General features: G+C 56.1%; 1 protein-coding gene across 1 annotated transcript in view; it reads right to left on the bottom strand.

The window, feature by feature from the left end:
- TUBGCP3 (tubulin gamma complex associated protein 3) overlaps window positions 1-4,732 on the bottom strand; it is a 63,647-nt gene extending 58,915 nt beyond the window's left edge. Inside the window, exon 1 of the mRNA XM_032881105.1 lies at window positions 4,517-4,732. Within this exon, the coding sequence (XP_032736996.1) occupies window positions 4,517-4,592 (76 nt within the window). The 5' untranslated portion in view covers window positions 4,593-4,732. The remainder of the gene's footprint in view (window positions 1-4,516) is intronic.
- Between the last annotated feature and the right edge of the window lie 9,055 nt (window positions 4,733-13,787).

Below are 13,787 nucleotides of genomic sequence, written 5' to 3'. Positions count from 1 at the left end.
TGTTTGAGAAGACCCGGTACCAGTGACTCCGGGACACAGCGTCCGACAAGTCCCAGAGAGCGGACACTGCGCTGACCCCACACGCCGTCCCTAGAACAAGCAGGTGAGGCCAGAGGCAAAAAGCCATGCCGCGGGCAGGGCCAGCACCATCTGCCTCCACTCAGCTCACAAACAGGGAAGCTGTCAAGTGCGACACAGAAGAACAAGAGGGAGTGACTTCAAGACATCAGGTGCTGGACCCAGAGACGTGGGTCCCCCCAGCTCCGAGAGGAGGGTACTAAGTACCCCAACCCCCCGCGCCACTGGGAGCTGAACACACGAGCTCACAGTGCACACGTTCTTCAGCACAGAGTAAGCACTTGAGAAGCATCAGCTGTTCTTATGGCTGTTGTTATTAATCTGAAAATGTCATTTCAAGGCATGTCATGTCTACTACCACCATCAGAACCATAACTCAACAAAGCACCCAGATTTAACCTCTCAGCAAGGTAACCTGCCCTTCATCCTGTAGATGACACACAGGAAACAGATTCTCTTCCCCCGGTGTGATGAGGCTTCTTCTCCAGAAAGAACCCAGAAGGATTCCACGCACACTCAGATCAAGCAAAACTGCACGCAGACTCAGGGAGAGGCGCGTGCGGCTCAGGTGAGCGCAAACACCGCCGCTGGGTACCCTCGAGGGCTTCCCAAGGTGACCAGGGCAGACTGAGCTGACCGGTAAGGCTGGACTCTGTGCCTCGATGCTCCTCCTGCCTGCAGACGACGCTGCTGTCCTACGGGACTGGCAGACAAGGCACCAGCTGAACCACAGCTGCTTCGGGGCTTGGGAGTCAGCTGCGCCGCGTCCCTCCAGCCGTGGGTCTCTGTGACCGCGCGCTCATATGCGCTCCCACAGAATCAGCACGCGGAGCCAGGGCCCCAAGATTAATTCCGGATAAGCATCCCATGTGCACAATTCAAAGGGACAAGGCACGAAGACTCAGACGCAGTAAGACACTGTCGACACAACAAACAACAAACAACACAACAAACACAACAAACAACAAACGCACCGCTAGGCCGCAGGGGCCCGACCGTAAGCCAGCGGTCGGGCTGACACACATCGCAGGTGAGCCCGTGCACAGCGCCCACCGAATGAGACGCGGTGCTCCCCGACGAGAACTAAAATACAAACACATTGCTCTGGATCTTTGGTTCTCAGAATGTTTGGTCTCAGGCCCCCTTTACACTCCTAGGATTAAGGATCCCCAAAAGGGTCTGGTTATTTATACAGGCTAAACCTATCAACACTTACTGTATTAGAAATTTAAATCAGGATTTTTGCATATAAACTCATTTTAAAATGGTAAGACTACTAAGCACAACTTTAAAATGAAGCCTAAAACTCTGGAATTTCAGTATGTTAATGGATATTTGGTGCACATTTCAACATACATTTATTATAAGTTTTATTATTTTTAAAATTTTTATTTATTTAAGAGACAGTGAGCTGGCCCGTGAGTAGGGCAGAGAGAGAAGGAGCAGCAGGCTCCCTGCAAGCACAGAGCCTCACCACGCAGGACCTGACCCGAGCTGCAGGCAGACGCTGCACTGAGCCCACCAGGCACTCCTGATGTAGGTTGTAATGTCTAGTTAACACACACCGATTTCCCTAAGTATATGTAATCAGGGAAGACCATAACTTACCGGGAACTTCATCAAGAGCTCCACACCATTTCTGGAAAATCATGACACCAACAGCAATACCACCTGAGGTACAAGACCCTGGAAGACAAGACTCCTTCCTTGGCCTGCTCTGTGGCTCAGGACACACTCCCAACGCCACTATGTGGCAGGGCGGTCCCCTTAACTCAAGGCACAGGGTACTGTCATCACACCTGAGCATTTGCGTGGAAATACTCACCAAAGAGAAACTCCTGTATTTGTTATCTCTTGTGAAAAAGTGAATTCCAAAGTATGAAAAGGAAAGTTGTCCCTGACAGAGGTGCAACACTGTAACATCAAGAACATGGTTTCCAGACAGAAAGGACTCTCCAAAGACATAATACGCAAAACGTGCTCTGGGAGAGAGGCAGGGATGTAGAGAGAATTTTCCAGTCACTGGCTGGCAGTATGCATTTCTAGCAAATTCTCAGGCTGGGAAAGGTGAGAAATAATGGTTATACTAACTTTATAAAAATGTCAAATACCACCACACTTTGGTGCTTTGTTTCTGAGGGTCTCTTGAAGCCAACTAGAAAAAAATTTTTAGTACTCTATGAAAAACTGATTCATGTTAAACTCATATTAAAAGTGACAAGGGGGGGGCACCTGGGTGGCTCAGTGGGTTGAAGCCTCTGCCTTCGGCTCAGGTCATGATCCCAGGGTCCTGGGATTGAGTCCTGCATTGGGCTCTCTGCTCAGTGGGGAGCCTGCTTCCTCCTCTCTCTCTGCTGCCTGCCTCTCTGCCTGCTTGTGATCTCTGTCAAATAAACAAAATCTTTTAAAGAAATAATAAATAAATAAGTAAGTAAAAGTGACAAAGAGCACCTGGAAGCCCAGTTAACCAAGTGTCCAGCTCTTGATTTCAGCTCAGGGCTCAGGTCATGATCTCAGGCTCCCGGGATGGAGCCCTGCATCAGGCTCCTGGCTGGGCTTGGAGTGGCTCAAGACTCTCTCGCATCCTCCCTCTCTCACCTCTTCCCCAGCTCCCCCTAGCTCGCTCACTCCCTCTCTCTCTCTCTCTCAAAAAAAAAAAAAAAAAAAAGTAACAAGTAGGGGAGCCAGTGGGCTCCTCTGGAGTATGCAAGGTCATGAGTTCAAGCCCCACATCAGCGTAGGGCTTACTTTAGGGAAAAAATAAAAATAAAACAAGTATCAATTATTCCTCAGTATGACAGCACTGAAAAAGCAATACTACAAAAGTATACGGCCAAGTGTTTGTGACAGGACAGTAAAGAAAGGGTTAACCAGAAGTTCTTAGTGATCAGATAAAACACCACTAGTGAAACAATGTTTTCAGGGCACCTGGGTGGCTCAGACCTCAGGCAGCTGCCTCAGGCTCAGGTCCTGCTCCAGCTCCCTCTCTGGCTGGCGCGCACACGCTCGCGCTCCGTCGAATAAATAAAATCTTTTTAAAAAAAAGAAACATTTTTCCACGTCAAACACTGTAAAGTGAGCAATTAATATGCTCCTTTGCTCACTGAGGCAGAACAAGTCAGAACGAGGCCATTCAGGGCCTGCAAACTCCTCCATCAACAGCATAATCTGGAATCCCGGACGCAACCGGCAACCGGGTGCTCAGAACCACCCCGGGAACCGTCTCACTCGGAGGCCCCCGCGGATCTCGGAGACCCCGTTTGCTCCTAGTTTCAACGCGGCTCTGAGTAGAGGGAGAGGAGGGCGCAGAGTCCGCGGAAGCTGGTGCTTTTACGTCCTGGAAGGGCTCAAACAGTCCATCAACAGGAGCCTCAGATTTTTTTTAGAAAAGATGTTTTTCATGCAGAACGGCATGCTACGTCACGGCGAGTGGCCGTCAGCGTCCAGCCGCGAGGACGGGAGCGGAGGAGCGCGGTCCGTCCCGAGGAAAACCGCGGACCCGCCGGGACAACGAGGCGCGCCGCATCCACCCCCGCCCCGACTCTCCGCCGTCCGCCGGCCCCGCGGGAGCGTCTCCGAGCTCCCCCCGCCCCGCCGCCCCACTCCACCGCCGCTGCGGCATTTCCCGCTCACCCGCGCTTTCCCTCGGGCTACGCCTCCGCCCGGCACGCAGCGGCCCCCGGGGCTCGCCCTGCGCCCCGCATCCCGCCTGGCGGCGTCGAGCCCACAACCCGCCGACGAGTCACGCCCCAGCGCCAAACCGCGGAAAACGCAGCGAGAACCGCGCGAAGTCCGTGTCCCTCAGCGGGGCCAGCGTGTCCCCCTCCCCCGCCCGCCCGCCCGCCGCGCCAGCTCCGGCCGCGACGCTCCCGCAGCGAGTTCGCGGAGGGTCTCCGGCCGCGTCAGGCGCTGACGGACGGTCCCAGCGTCCTCGACCCCCCAGAACCCCCCCCCGGTGCTCCCCGCCCGCGCGTCCCGCAGGAGAGGCCGAGCGGCGCCGTGTCCCGAGGCCCCGCGCCTGCCCAGCGTCTTCCCGCCCCGTCCGGGCTGCGCCCGGGACCGGCGTCTGCGGGGCGCCCGGGAGGTCCGGGGCGGCGTTCGGGCCTCAGGAGGGAAACGCGGCCGGGAGCGGCCGGGTCCGCCCGAGGCGCAGGGAGCGGGGCGGCTCGCCGCGTCCCTCCCCGGAGACAGCCGAGTGACCCGCGCCCCGCCGGTCCGCCCGCGCGCTCCCCACCAGGCGGGCGGAGGCCAGTCGCCGGCCCCGGCCCCCCCACCCGGACCGCGGCGCGGGGAGCGGTGACTCAGCCCCGCCGGGCCCGGCTCCCTCCCGCCTCCACCCGGGGCTGCAGCGCTCCGCCGGCCCGCCCGGGAAGCCGGTCCCCGCGCCCCGGTCTCCCGGACGCGCCCCGGCCGCGAGCCGCCGGCCCGGCCCCGCTACCTTCGCTCCTGCCCAGGATCCGGCAGCACAGGTTCTGCAGCAGCACGTTCGGGGACTTCTGGTCCGGGGTCGCCATGCTCGCCCGGCCGGCCCACGGGGGCCCTGCGGAGCCCCCGGCCGTGCCCGGCCGCCCCACGCCTCGCGGGCTCCCGACCTGCGGGACAGGCTACGGCCCCGCGGGCAGCGCCGGCGACGAGGCCGCCATTTTAACGGAACCCGCCGAAACCGCGCGCCCTTCCCACAATGCTCCGCTTCTTCCGGCGCCCGGGGCGGCGGGTGCGCCCGCCTGAAAGTCCCCCGGTCCGTCCGCGCGCGGCCCCCAGACCACAGCCGCCGGGCCTGGAGGGTTCCGGCCCCGGCGCCCCGGCCGCCCCTGCCCCAGCTGCCCTAGGATCGCGGAGCCGCCACACACGTCCGCGCCGCAGCGTCAGCACCGCACCGCCCCACCCACGTCCCCCCGGAGGGTCCCGACGGCCCCGCCCCCCACGTGCCCCCGGAGGGTCCCGACGGCCCCGCCCCCCACTTGCCCCCGGAGGGTCCCGACGGCCCCGCCCCCTGCACACACAACGTCGCCGCCAGACGGTCGGTGGCCCAGGTCTCCAGAAGGCCCGCGCCCCGCACCCGGGGCCGAAGCGCGGGGTCAAAGGGGGGCACCAGGCCCCGCGGACCCCGCCCGGCCGTCCTGCCGCGCCCGCTGGGATCCGGGCCGCAGAGCCAGTGACAGTCCTGACGGCAGCGCCGCGGGCGCTCAGACGGGCCAGGCCCGGAGGGAAGGACGCGAGAGACGCTGGCCCAGCAGAGCAGACGTGCGGGGGTCGGACGGTTGCCCCCGTCGCTGACATGTGCAGGGACGGGCCTTTGCTCTTCCAGATTCAAGACGGAAACACGACCGACGGGTGGACAAGTAACAGGGTGTCCCGAGAGTTGGTCACTGGGATACAACACGGAGGACCCCGCACTTTAAAGAAAGCCCGGAAGATGGGAGGCCGACGCCCCTCAGGAGGACGAGGCCGCAGCTGAGCGATCACTGCTGACCCCACCGCTATCTCCCCCATCCCAAAGGTCCATCCCGGCTGCGCAGGTGACCGCGGGGAAGGAGGGGGTCCCGGAGGTCCTGAGACGATTTCAGGGACATCGGGACCTGCCCTGCCAGGAGACCGCGGAGGCCAGAAGCCCTGCGGGGAGCCCTCAGGAAAGTCTTGTGTGTGTCCCCCGGAGGACTGGCCTCGGATGCCCGCACAGAGAGGGCGCTGATGGCCTTCGGCAGCCGATGTGAGGGCCACTGACAGAAGTTGTGGCCGCGTGCAGAGTCGGCCAGAGGACGTTTGACCTCTGTCTTCATCCCTCTGTCTGGACTCCAGGTCAAGGAGTTAGAGAGAGCAGATGTCACCTTGTCCCGTCATCAGGCGCTTATAGGCTGGTGAGGTCTGGCTGCACAGGGTTGGGGAAAAGCCATGAGCTATAGGACAAAAAGACCTTGGGTTCCTCCGGTGTCACTAAGGACAAGACTGGACGGGCGGCCTGCCTGGAGGGTTCGAGCGTGGCTGTGTGTAGGACAGGCCGACGCTGCCCGGAGTGCTCTCAGAGCCACCGACTGCCCTTCCCTGATCTGCCCCACGTTCTCGAGAACGCTGTCGCACAAGCTCCCGGGACTGCTGGCCTCCTGGCAGGCTCAGGCAGGCGAGTCCCTGCCAGGGAAATGGAGGTCAGAAGGAGACGACCGAGGCTCTCACCCTAGAGCCTCTGCCCCTCGCCCAGCCCACGCCAGCAGCCGAAGGTCCTCTGTGGCAGCGCCTGCGACCTGCCCGCCCCTCCCGTCATGTTCCAGCCTCCTCCGTGCAGCTCTCCTCACAGACCTCACTCCCGTCAGAAGATTCCAGAACACGGGACACAGGGACATCAGCTCTTCTTACTGTCTCTTCAGCCCTAGGCAAAGTAGCCACTTCCTGCCCCGCTCCTCTGAGTGCCTCCCCGCCAACTTTGACCCCACGTAACCAAGTCCTGTGTCGGTCCCTGTGCTGAAATTGCCTGAGGGGTTTCCGTTTTGCAGACTCAACCTCACTGTATAGTTCATGCTAATGGGAATGGTCCCAGGGAAGAGATCCTCCGTCGGGATCCCAGGAGTAGGTAGCTCCCACGCCCGAGCTCAGACATGTTGGGATTTCTTTGTTTAAGATTTCATTTGTTTGAGAGAAAGAAGGTATGCGGGGGATGTGCAGACAGAGAGGGAGCGAGAGAATCTCAAGCACACTCTACCCTTGAGCGCAGACGCGGGGCTCGATCTCACGACCCCGAGATCATGACCTGAGCTGAAATCAAGAGTCAGAAGCCCAACTGACTGAGGCCCCCAGTGTCCCCAGTTGGGGATCTTTCTGAATGTGAAATCCGTTCATGTCGAAGCACCAGAGCTGACTGAGAGCAGGGCCTAGGGAGGGAAGCGGCTGCTGTTGTCCACTGTCTTGGCAGCAAGGATGGCATCAAGACGGCAGCGCGGTGGCCCGGACTGGGGTGCGTCTGGGACGCCTGGGTATAGCTTAATGCGCAGCCATAGGGCCATGGAGCTCCCAACAGTGGCCCTAAGAAGAAGCTCTTATGTTTTTTTAATTTATTTAAGATTTGATTTATTGAGAGGGAGAGAGAGAGAGAGTGCGTGAGTGGGAAGAGGGCCAGAGGGAGAAAGAGAAAGTCTCAAGAAGACTGTGCTCTGAGCAGGGAGCCCAAGTGGGGCTCGAACTCACGACCCTGAGATCACGACCCAAGCTAAAACCAATAGTTGGATACCTAATCAACTGAGTCACCCAGGAACCCCTCCTTTTTTTTTTTTTTTAAGATTTTTTACTTATTTTTAAGTCATGTCCATACCCGACATAGTCAGAACTGAGGGCCAGACCCCAGACTCAACTGTTCAGGTTGTAAATTATGACGTAAGTTGGACGCACTGTCTTGCCAAGACTCTTCTATTAAGGGCAGGTCATTAATTGAGAAGAAGAGGGACCCTGAGATGTGGGGCGGAGACATCAGAGTCACTGTGAAACCGCTAGTCAGCGACTAGCTAGCGGGACCTGCAAAATCCAGAGCGTAAAACCTCCCCTGCCTGCTGAGAATGGCCTTGAAACCCTTGACTGCCTGAAACAATTAGAACAGATTTTTCTCGTTAGCAAGCAATTAAGCTGGAATTCCACAGGATGCAAGTAATCCAGAGGAAGGAATGAAAGCCTGCGACAGAGACACAAAAATGAAAAATGACCTTCCAAATCAACCAGGCGGTCCGTGTAACTAAAGCCTTCTCCTCATGGGGCGCCCGGGGGACTCAGTGGGTTAAGCCTCTGCCTTTGGCTCAGGTCATGATCCCAGCGTCCTGCGGGGAGCCTGCTTCCCCCTCTCTCTCTCTGCCTGCCTCTCTGCCTACTTGTGATCTCTGTCTGTCAAATAAATAAATATAACCTTAAAAAAAAAAAAGTCTTCTCCTGGGGCGCCTGGGAGACTCAGTTAAGAGTCTGTCTCTGGCTCAGGTTGCAATCCTGGGGTCCTGGGGTCGAGTCCCGCATCGGACTCCCTGTTCTGGCAGGAAGCCTACTTCTCCCTCTCCCTCTGCCTCTCCTCCACGTGCTCTCCCTGTCCCCACCAAATAAATCAATAAATAAATCTTAAGTAAGTGTTCTCCTGTCTTCAAAATGCCCTGCAGAGGCAAGAGTCCTAATTGATACCAGATTTTGATCAATCAGACTTAATCAAATCCCAGTAACCACTGCAGAACGTGTTGATGATTACCAAACCGCAAAAGAAAGAATATAGAATGAAAAGTTTTCCTCCACAAAAAGAGATAAAAATGACCAGAGAGCAAGAGGAACAAGAGAAAATGTACCACGACGGTACACTGAAGCCAAAACGTCTCCCGGGTTACGCTGAATGGAAGGGCCTCCTGTCCACACGGTCAGGCCCAAGCCTAGGTGCACCGCGTGGTGCGTTCTGTGCACCTGCTCCGCACCGTCGGTATGGACCCTGATGGCGAGCCTGAGGTCATGCTGGTCCAGCTTCTCCAGGGCAAAGTCACTCTTCTCTTCCTGTCCACATGTGCTGCCCACGCTTTCGGCGTGGGGAACTAGGCTCTGCGTCCCTAAGTAGGAGGTGTCTGCGTGGACTGAACGAGACCGGTGTCCGCGGGAGATCTCTGTGTTCTCCCCATTCCGTACCATCTGTTCAGTCCAAACGTGCCCCTGCGCGTGGGCTTCACACTCTGGGCTGCATCCCCACCACCCCACCCACCCACATCGCTCCGGCCTCGACCCCCCACACCTCTCTCCCTTGGTTCCCGTCTCCCTTCGACACCCGCTCATCATCGTGAGGTTTTAGAAATTAACGGGTTTGGGACGCCTGGGTGGCTCAGTGGGTTAAGCGGCTGCCTTCGGCTCAGGTCATGATCCCAGCGTCCTGGGATCGAGTCCCACATCGGGCTCCTTGCTCGGCAGGGAGCCTGCTTCTCCCTCTGCCTCTGCCTGCCGCTCTGTCTGCCTGTGCTCGCTCTCTCTCTCTCTGACAAATAAGTAAACAAAATCTTTAAAAAAAAAAAAAAAGAAAGAAATTAACGGGTTTGCTTCGTGTTTTGTACTACCGTTTTAGATTTGTAAAAATATTGAGTAGAGGGCACAGGAAGTCCCACATGGGCACCCGTCCCTGGCACGCCGTGTCTCCTGCTAGTAATATCTTGCCTCAGTGGGTGTATTTGTTACAGCTGGTGAGCAGCGCGGACACACTGTTAATAACCGAGGTCCACGGCTTACTCGGTCCAGGGCCCCGGGTGACGGCAGAGCGGGAGGAGACTGTACGTTCCATGGTCACGTACCGGGCTCTCCTCTTTCCTGTGAAGAGGGCCCTCGTCTGACAGGGCTGTGCGGGATGCTGTGGCCCACAGCTTCTGCCTGTCGCCCTTCGGTCCGCTTGTCCCCTGTGCGCAGGCTACTCCGCACGAGAGGGCAGGTCTGTCTCCCTTCGCCCCGACAGAGACTAACTACCTTTCACGTCCCATGCGACGCTGCGGGAAAACTGCATTCGGGCTGTCTACATCGGAAGCCTCGTGGGCAGTGCGATCACAGGGACGCACCGCTGCTGCTCAGATCTTCTCACGCCTCATTGACTGAGACTCATGAACGAGCTTTCAAATTACACTTAATTTATAAATTGATATTCACGTTTCTTTTTTGAGGTCATAATGATTTATTGTTCTGACATCAGATCAACAGAAAGAAACTCCAATTAGGCTTTGAAAACTCATATATTTCAGGAAAATGTCATTTTAACCATTGTACGTGGATGGATAAATTACTTTAGGAGTCAAGTCTTTTGAGACACTGTCCCTTTGTTACCTTGTTTCATGTGCACATAGTGTTTCTTCTTAACACTTTTTAAAAATTGGAATTGACTCTCAAAGCTTGACATTTGACAGGCTTTGCTATAAATATCACTGGGATTGAAGACTATGTCTGCTTCTCTCCACATAGGCAGGAGCCCTTACCCCTCCCTCTGAGAACCGTTTTGGCCTGTCGTCGTTGATCCTGCTGCTTGGGTCTCTATTTACAGTTTGCGAAGCACATTAAATTTCTTAGGATGGTGTTCAACTGGAATGTTCATCCTTTGATTCTAAACGCATCCTGAATTAATTTTAAAACACTGTAAGGAAGGGACTATAAATGGTTCTTCATGATGGGGATGAAACATCTGTTTGAGCACAGAATTCTCTTTCTGCACCTTACAACTCCCCACGGAAAGGTGCTCCTTCCACGGACTTTTTTTCCTCACAAACTGGTTGAACGTTGCCATTCTCTCAGCTGGGGGGTGGGGACCGGTGGAAGACTGAGCTTCGTGGGGAGTGATAAGGGGACAGGGATGGGGGAGAAGGCTGCGTCTCCCAGCTGATGAGTAACCTCTGGGATGTTGGGGTCCCAGGTCAGCACGGGTCTGGCTGATCTATTTGGAAAATGAAACCTACCTCGGAGATTAAGGACAGGACAGCACCTTTCAGGCTAAGGTGACAGTGGGTCTGGCCCTTCTCAGGGGCCCCGGGACAAACAAGGAGGGTGTGTCTTCTCCTTTCCCAGCTTCCAGCCTTTGCTAAAGCTCTTGCAGGGCCAGGCTCACCCCCAAACCCAGTTTGATGTCCCAGGCGGGGTCCCAGGTGCTGAGCTTCTAGGACCCAGACCCACTCTGTCCAAACTCGTGACCCCCCAGGCTCCGCGGGGAATGCAGTGTCCTTGAGTTGTGGGGTCATGGGCTTCCGTTGCGCCGCTCCAGTCACCTCGGGCGGGTGTCCTGGCTCCGTGGCGGGAGCAGTGGCGGTTGGGGGACAGCTCTGTGAGCCCAGGGCTGCGGGGGGCACTCGCCTCCACAGGTCGCACGCCTGTCCGGGGCTCGGCTTCCTGGAGGCGGAAGGGAAGCTGCAAGGGGAGGTTGCAGGTAACTTGCCCAAGTTCACAGCCAGGGGGGGACCCAGGGTTCAAGTCCACAGTGAATCAGCGCCCCAAAGGCGCCCCCGCATCAAAGACATTTTTGACGGCTTCATGGACTTTGATAACCGCTCGTCTGCCCCGCTTCGGTCCCCAGGAGCTCAGGGAAAGCGGCGCAGGAGAGATCTGATAAGGCATTTGAAGAAAGAAGTTAATTAGTTTTCCGGATGATCAGAGGACTTATTCCCCTGTTGCTGGAACAAATGCTTCACCGCGTCAGTAATGCAGACATGAAGAGCCTCTCTCGGCCACAAAACCCTCAGCTGCGAGCTCTTGAAGGAGCCGCGCGTCCGCCCGAGGCCTCGCAGACATTGGGAATCAGGGAGCTTTGTGCTCCGTGATCGATTTGGAGCACAGGAGTCGCTGGCCGGCGCGATTATTTCTATAAATACCCTGGCATCAGCGGAACTCGGCTCCTCTCTGCAGCGGGGAGAAAAGCATTTGTTCTCGGTCACGATCTCCTGTTCGCTGGGCCGCGCAAGACAGCTCAAGCGGCCATGGAGCCCCACGCCCAGCCGCACCGCTCTGTCCCTGGAGCGGAATGTCGCCTGGACGCATTGGGGAAGGGACCGCTGTGGCTGGCGGAGGGCACAGAAGCCGCACTGAGGGACTTCACCGGGTGTGTTCCACCAACGCTTCGATTGCACCAACAGCCCCAGGACGGCAACCAGTGTGTGAGGTCACAGTGAGATGACGGGTGGCGGCAGGAAGCCCCCCAGGCGAGGTCTCATGGAGCACAGCCCACCCACTGCTTCAAAGCCCGGTCATTGTCGGGGGTGTGGGAGGAAGGCCCCGAGGCAGAGCCTGTGGAGGACAGCGCTATGGTCTCTGCCCCAAGCAAGGGCAAGGGCCAGTCAGTTCACTCCCCAAACTCCTTCTAACCCAAAAACCCCAACTGCAGTTATGTTACTGATTTCTGACCCTTCGTCCCATGAAACCTGACCTCACCTTGCCGGTCCTGCAGCATCGAGGACCTGGGACCCCTGAGCTCCGGGCACAGCCCCGTTAGCCTCTGTGTTAGCAGTGCGTTGTTTCCTCTGTTGACACATCTAAAACCGGGTCTTTGTTTTCTCCCGACAATTTCATTTAGTAACTGATTCTCTGCATTTGGTAGGTTTGTTTTGCTCCGTTTTTAAATTCAGAAGCTGTTAAGAATTCAACATAACAATCCTAAATGCTAATAAAACCCACAAATTGATCACAGTTAACTTTATCTTTGGTTGACAGGAAGGGGTCAAAGGTCACGGGCGCTGCAGCAGAGGAGAGACAGGAAAGCCGGAAAGGACGGGAGGGAAGGAATCCTTGGTCAGCTTTGGGGATTTTCTCTGGCTTGCTCTGCTCCGGGATGACATCCCGATGCTGATCCCAGCTGTGCAACCGTCCGCCTTCCGGGTCCTGCAGCGGACTGTCCTGCAGTGGGTAAAAGCTGCTTAAGCGTCAGTTCCAGGATTCCTGGAAGCGTTTCAGTGATGAACGAATAGGATTCCCCACCCTATGAAGAAAACCCAGTCCAAGTCCAGTGCTCTAGCGTCTGGGGGGTTTCCTTAGCCTTCCCCCACCCCCCCCACATCCACCTCCCCACCTCCGCTAACTCCCCCACCTCCCCCATCCCCACCTCCCCCACCGCCCACAGTCCCTGGGCTCTGAGGCCTTCGGTTCTCAGCTCACTTTCTAGGGCTTTCCTTTGGCATGTTTTACTCTGGGAAACAATCTCCATATATTTACCTACAAAATTACTTTGATTTTTTGGCAATGTTATACATACACAATTCTCTAAAAATTCATTTTAAACTATTTTAGTTAATTAGCTAATTAAATTAAAGGCAAAAATAAACTATATACACCAAAATCAGAAGGTTTTGCACACTGAAGGAAACCATCAATAAAACGAGAAGACCGCCTGCCAAATGGGAGAAGATACTTGCGAATGACTTATCCAGTAAAGAGTATCCAAAATGTATAACGAACTGATACAACGCCATACCAAAAAAAACAAACAAACCACAAATAATCTGATGGGAAAATGGGCTGAAGACCTAAACAGACATTTCTCCAAAGAAAACATCCGGATGGCCAACAGACGGATGAAAAGATTCTCAACATCACCGATCATCAGGGAAATGCAAATAAAAACCACACCAAAGGGCGCCTGGGTGGCTCAGTTGGTTGGGGTCTGCCCTCAGCTCGGGTCGCGATGTCGGGGTCCTGGGGTGGAGCCCCGAGACGGACTCCCTGCTGAGCCAGGAGCCTGCTTCTCCCTCTGCCCCTCCCCCTGCTCCTGTTCCCTCTGTCACTGTCTCTCCGTCAAGTAAATAAAGTCTCAAGAAACAAACCACAGAGAGATACCACCTCACACTGCCAGAACGGCTAGAGTCTAGAAAACAAACAACAGGTGTCGCTGAGGAGGAAAAGGAACGTTCGGCGCCGTGGGTGGGAGTGCAAGCGGGGCAGCCACTGTGGGAAGCCGTGCGGAGGGGCCTCCAAAAATTAAAACTAAAAGTATCCTGTGACCCAGTAATTCCTCTACTGGGTGTTTATCCAAACCCCTACTTTGAAAACATACACGCACCCCGTGTTTACTGTAGCTTTATTTGCAGTAGCCGAGCTGTGGAAGCAGCCAGTGTCCATGGTGGGTGGACGCATAAAGAGGTCATGGTGTGCGTGTGCGCACACATGAGAGATACAGATCATGTGCGTGTGCATAGATCTATGTGACGGAAGATCTCTCAGCCATAAAAAAGGATGAGATCTTGCCATCTGTGACAACATGG

Source organism: Lontra canadensis, unplaced genomic scaffold (genome assembly GCF_010015895.1).
Source record: "Lontra canadensis isolate GAN:19392208 unplaced genomic scaffold, GSC_riverotter_1.0 scaffold73, whole genome shotgun sequence".
NCBI lineage: Eukaryota > Metazoa > Chordata > Mammalia > Carnivora > Mustelidae > Lontra > Lontra canadensis.
Note: the sequence above shows the minus strand (reverse complement) of the source record. Positions and strands in the feature narration are given on the sequence as shown.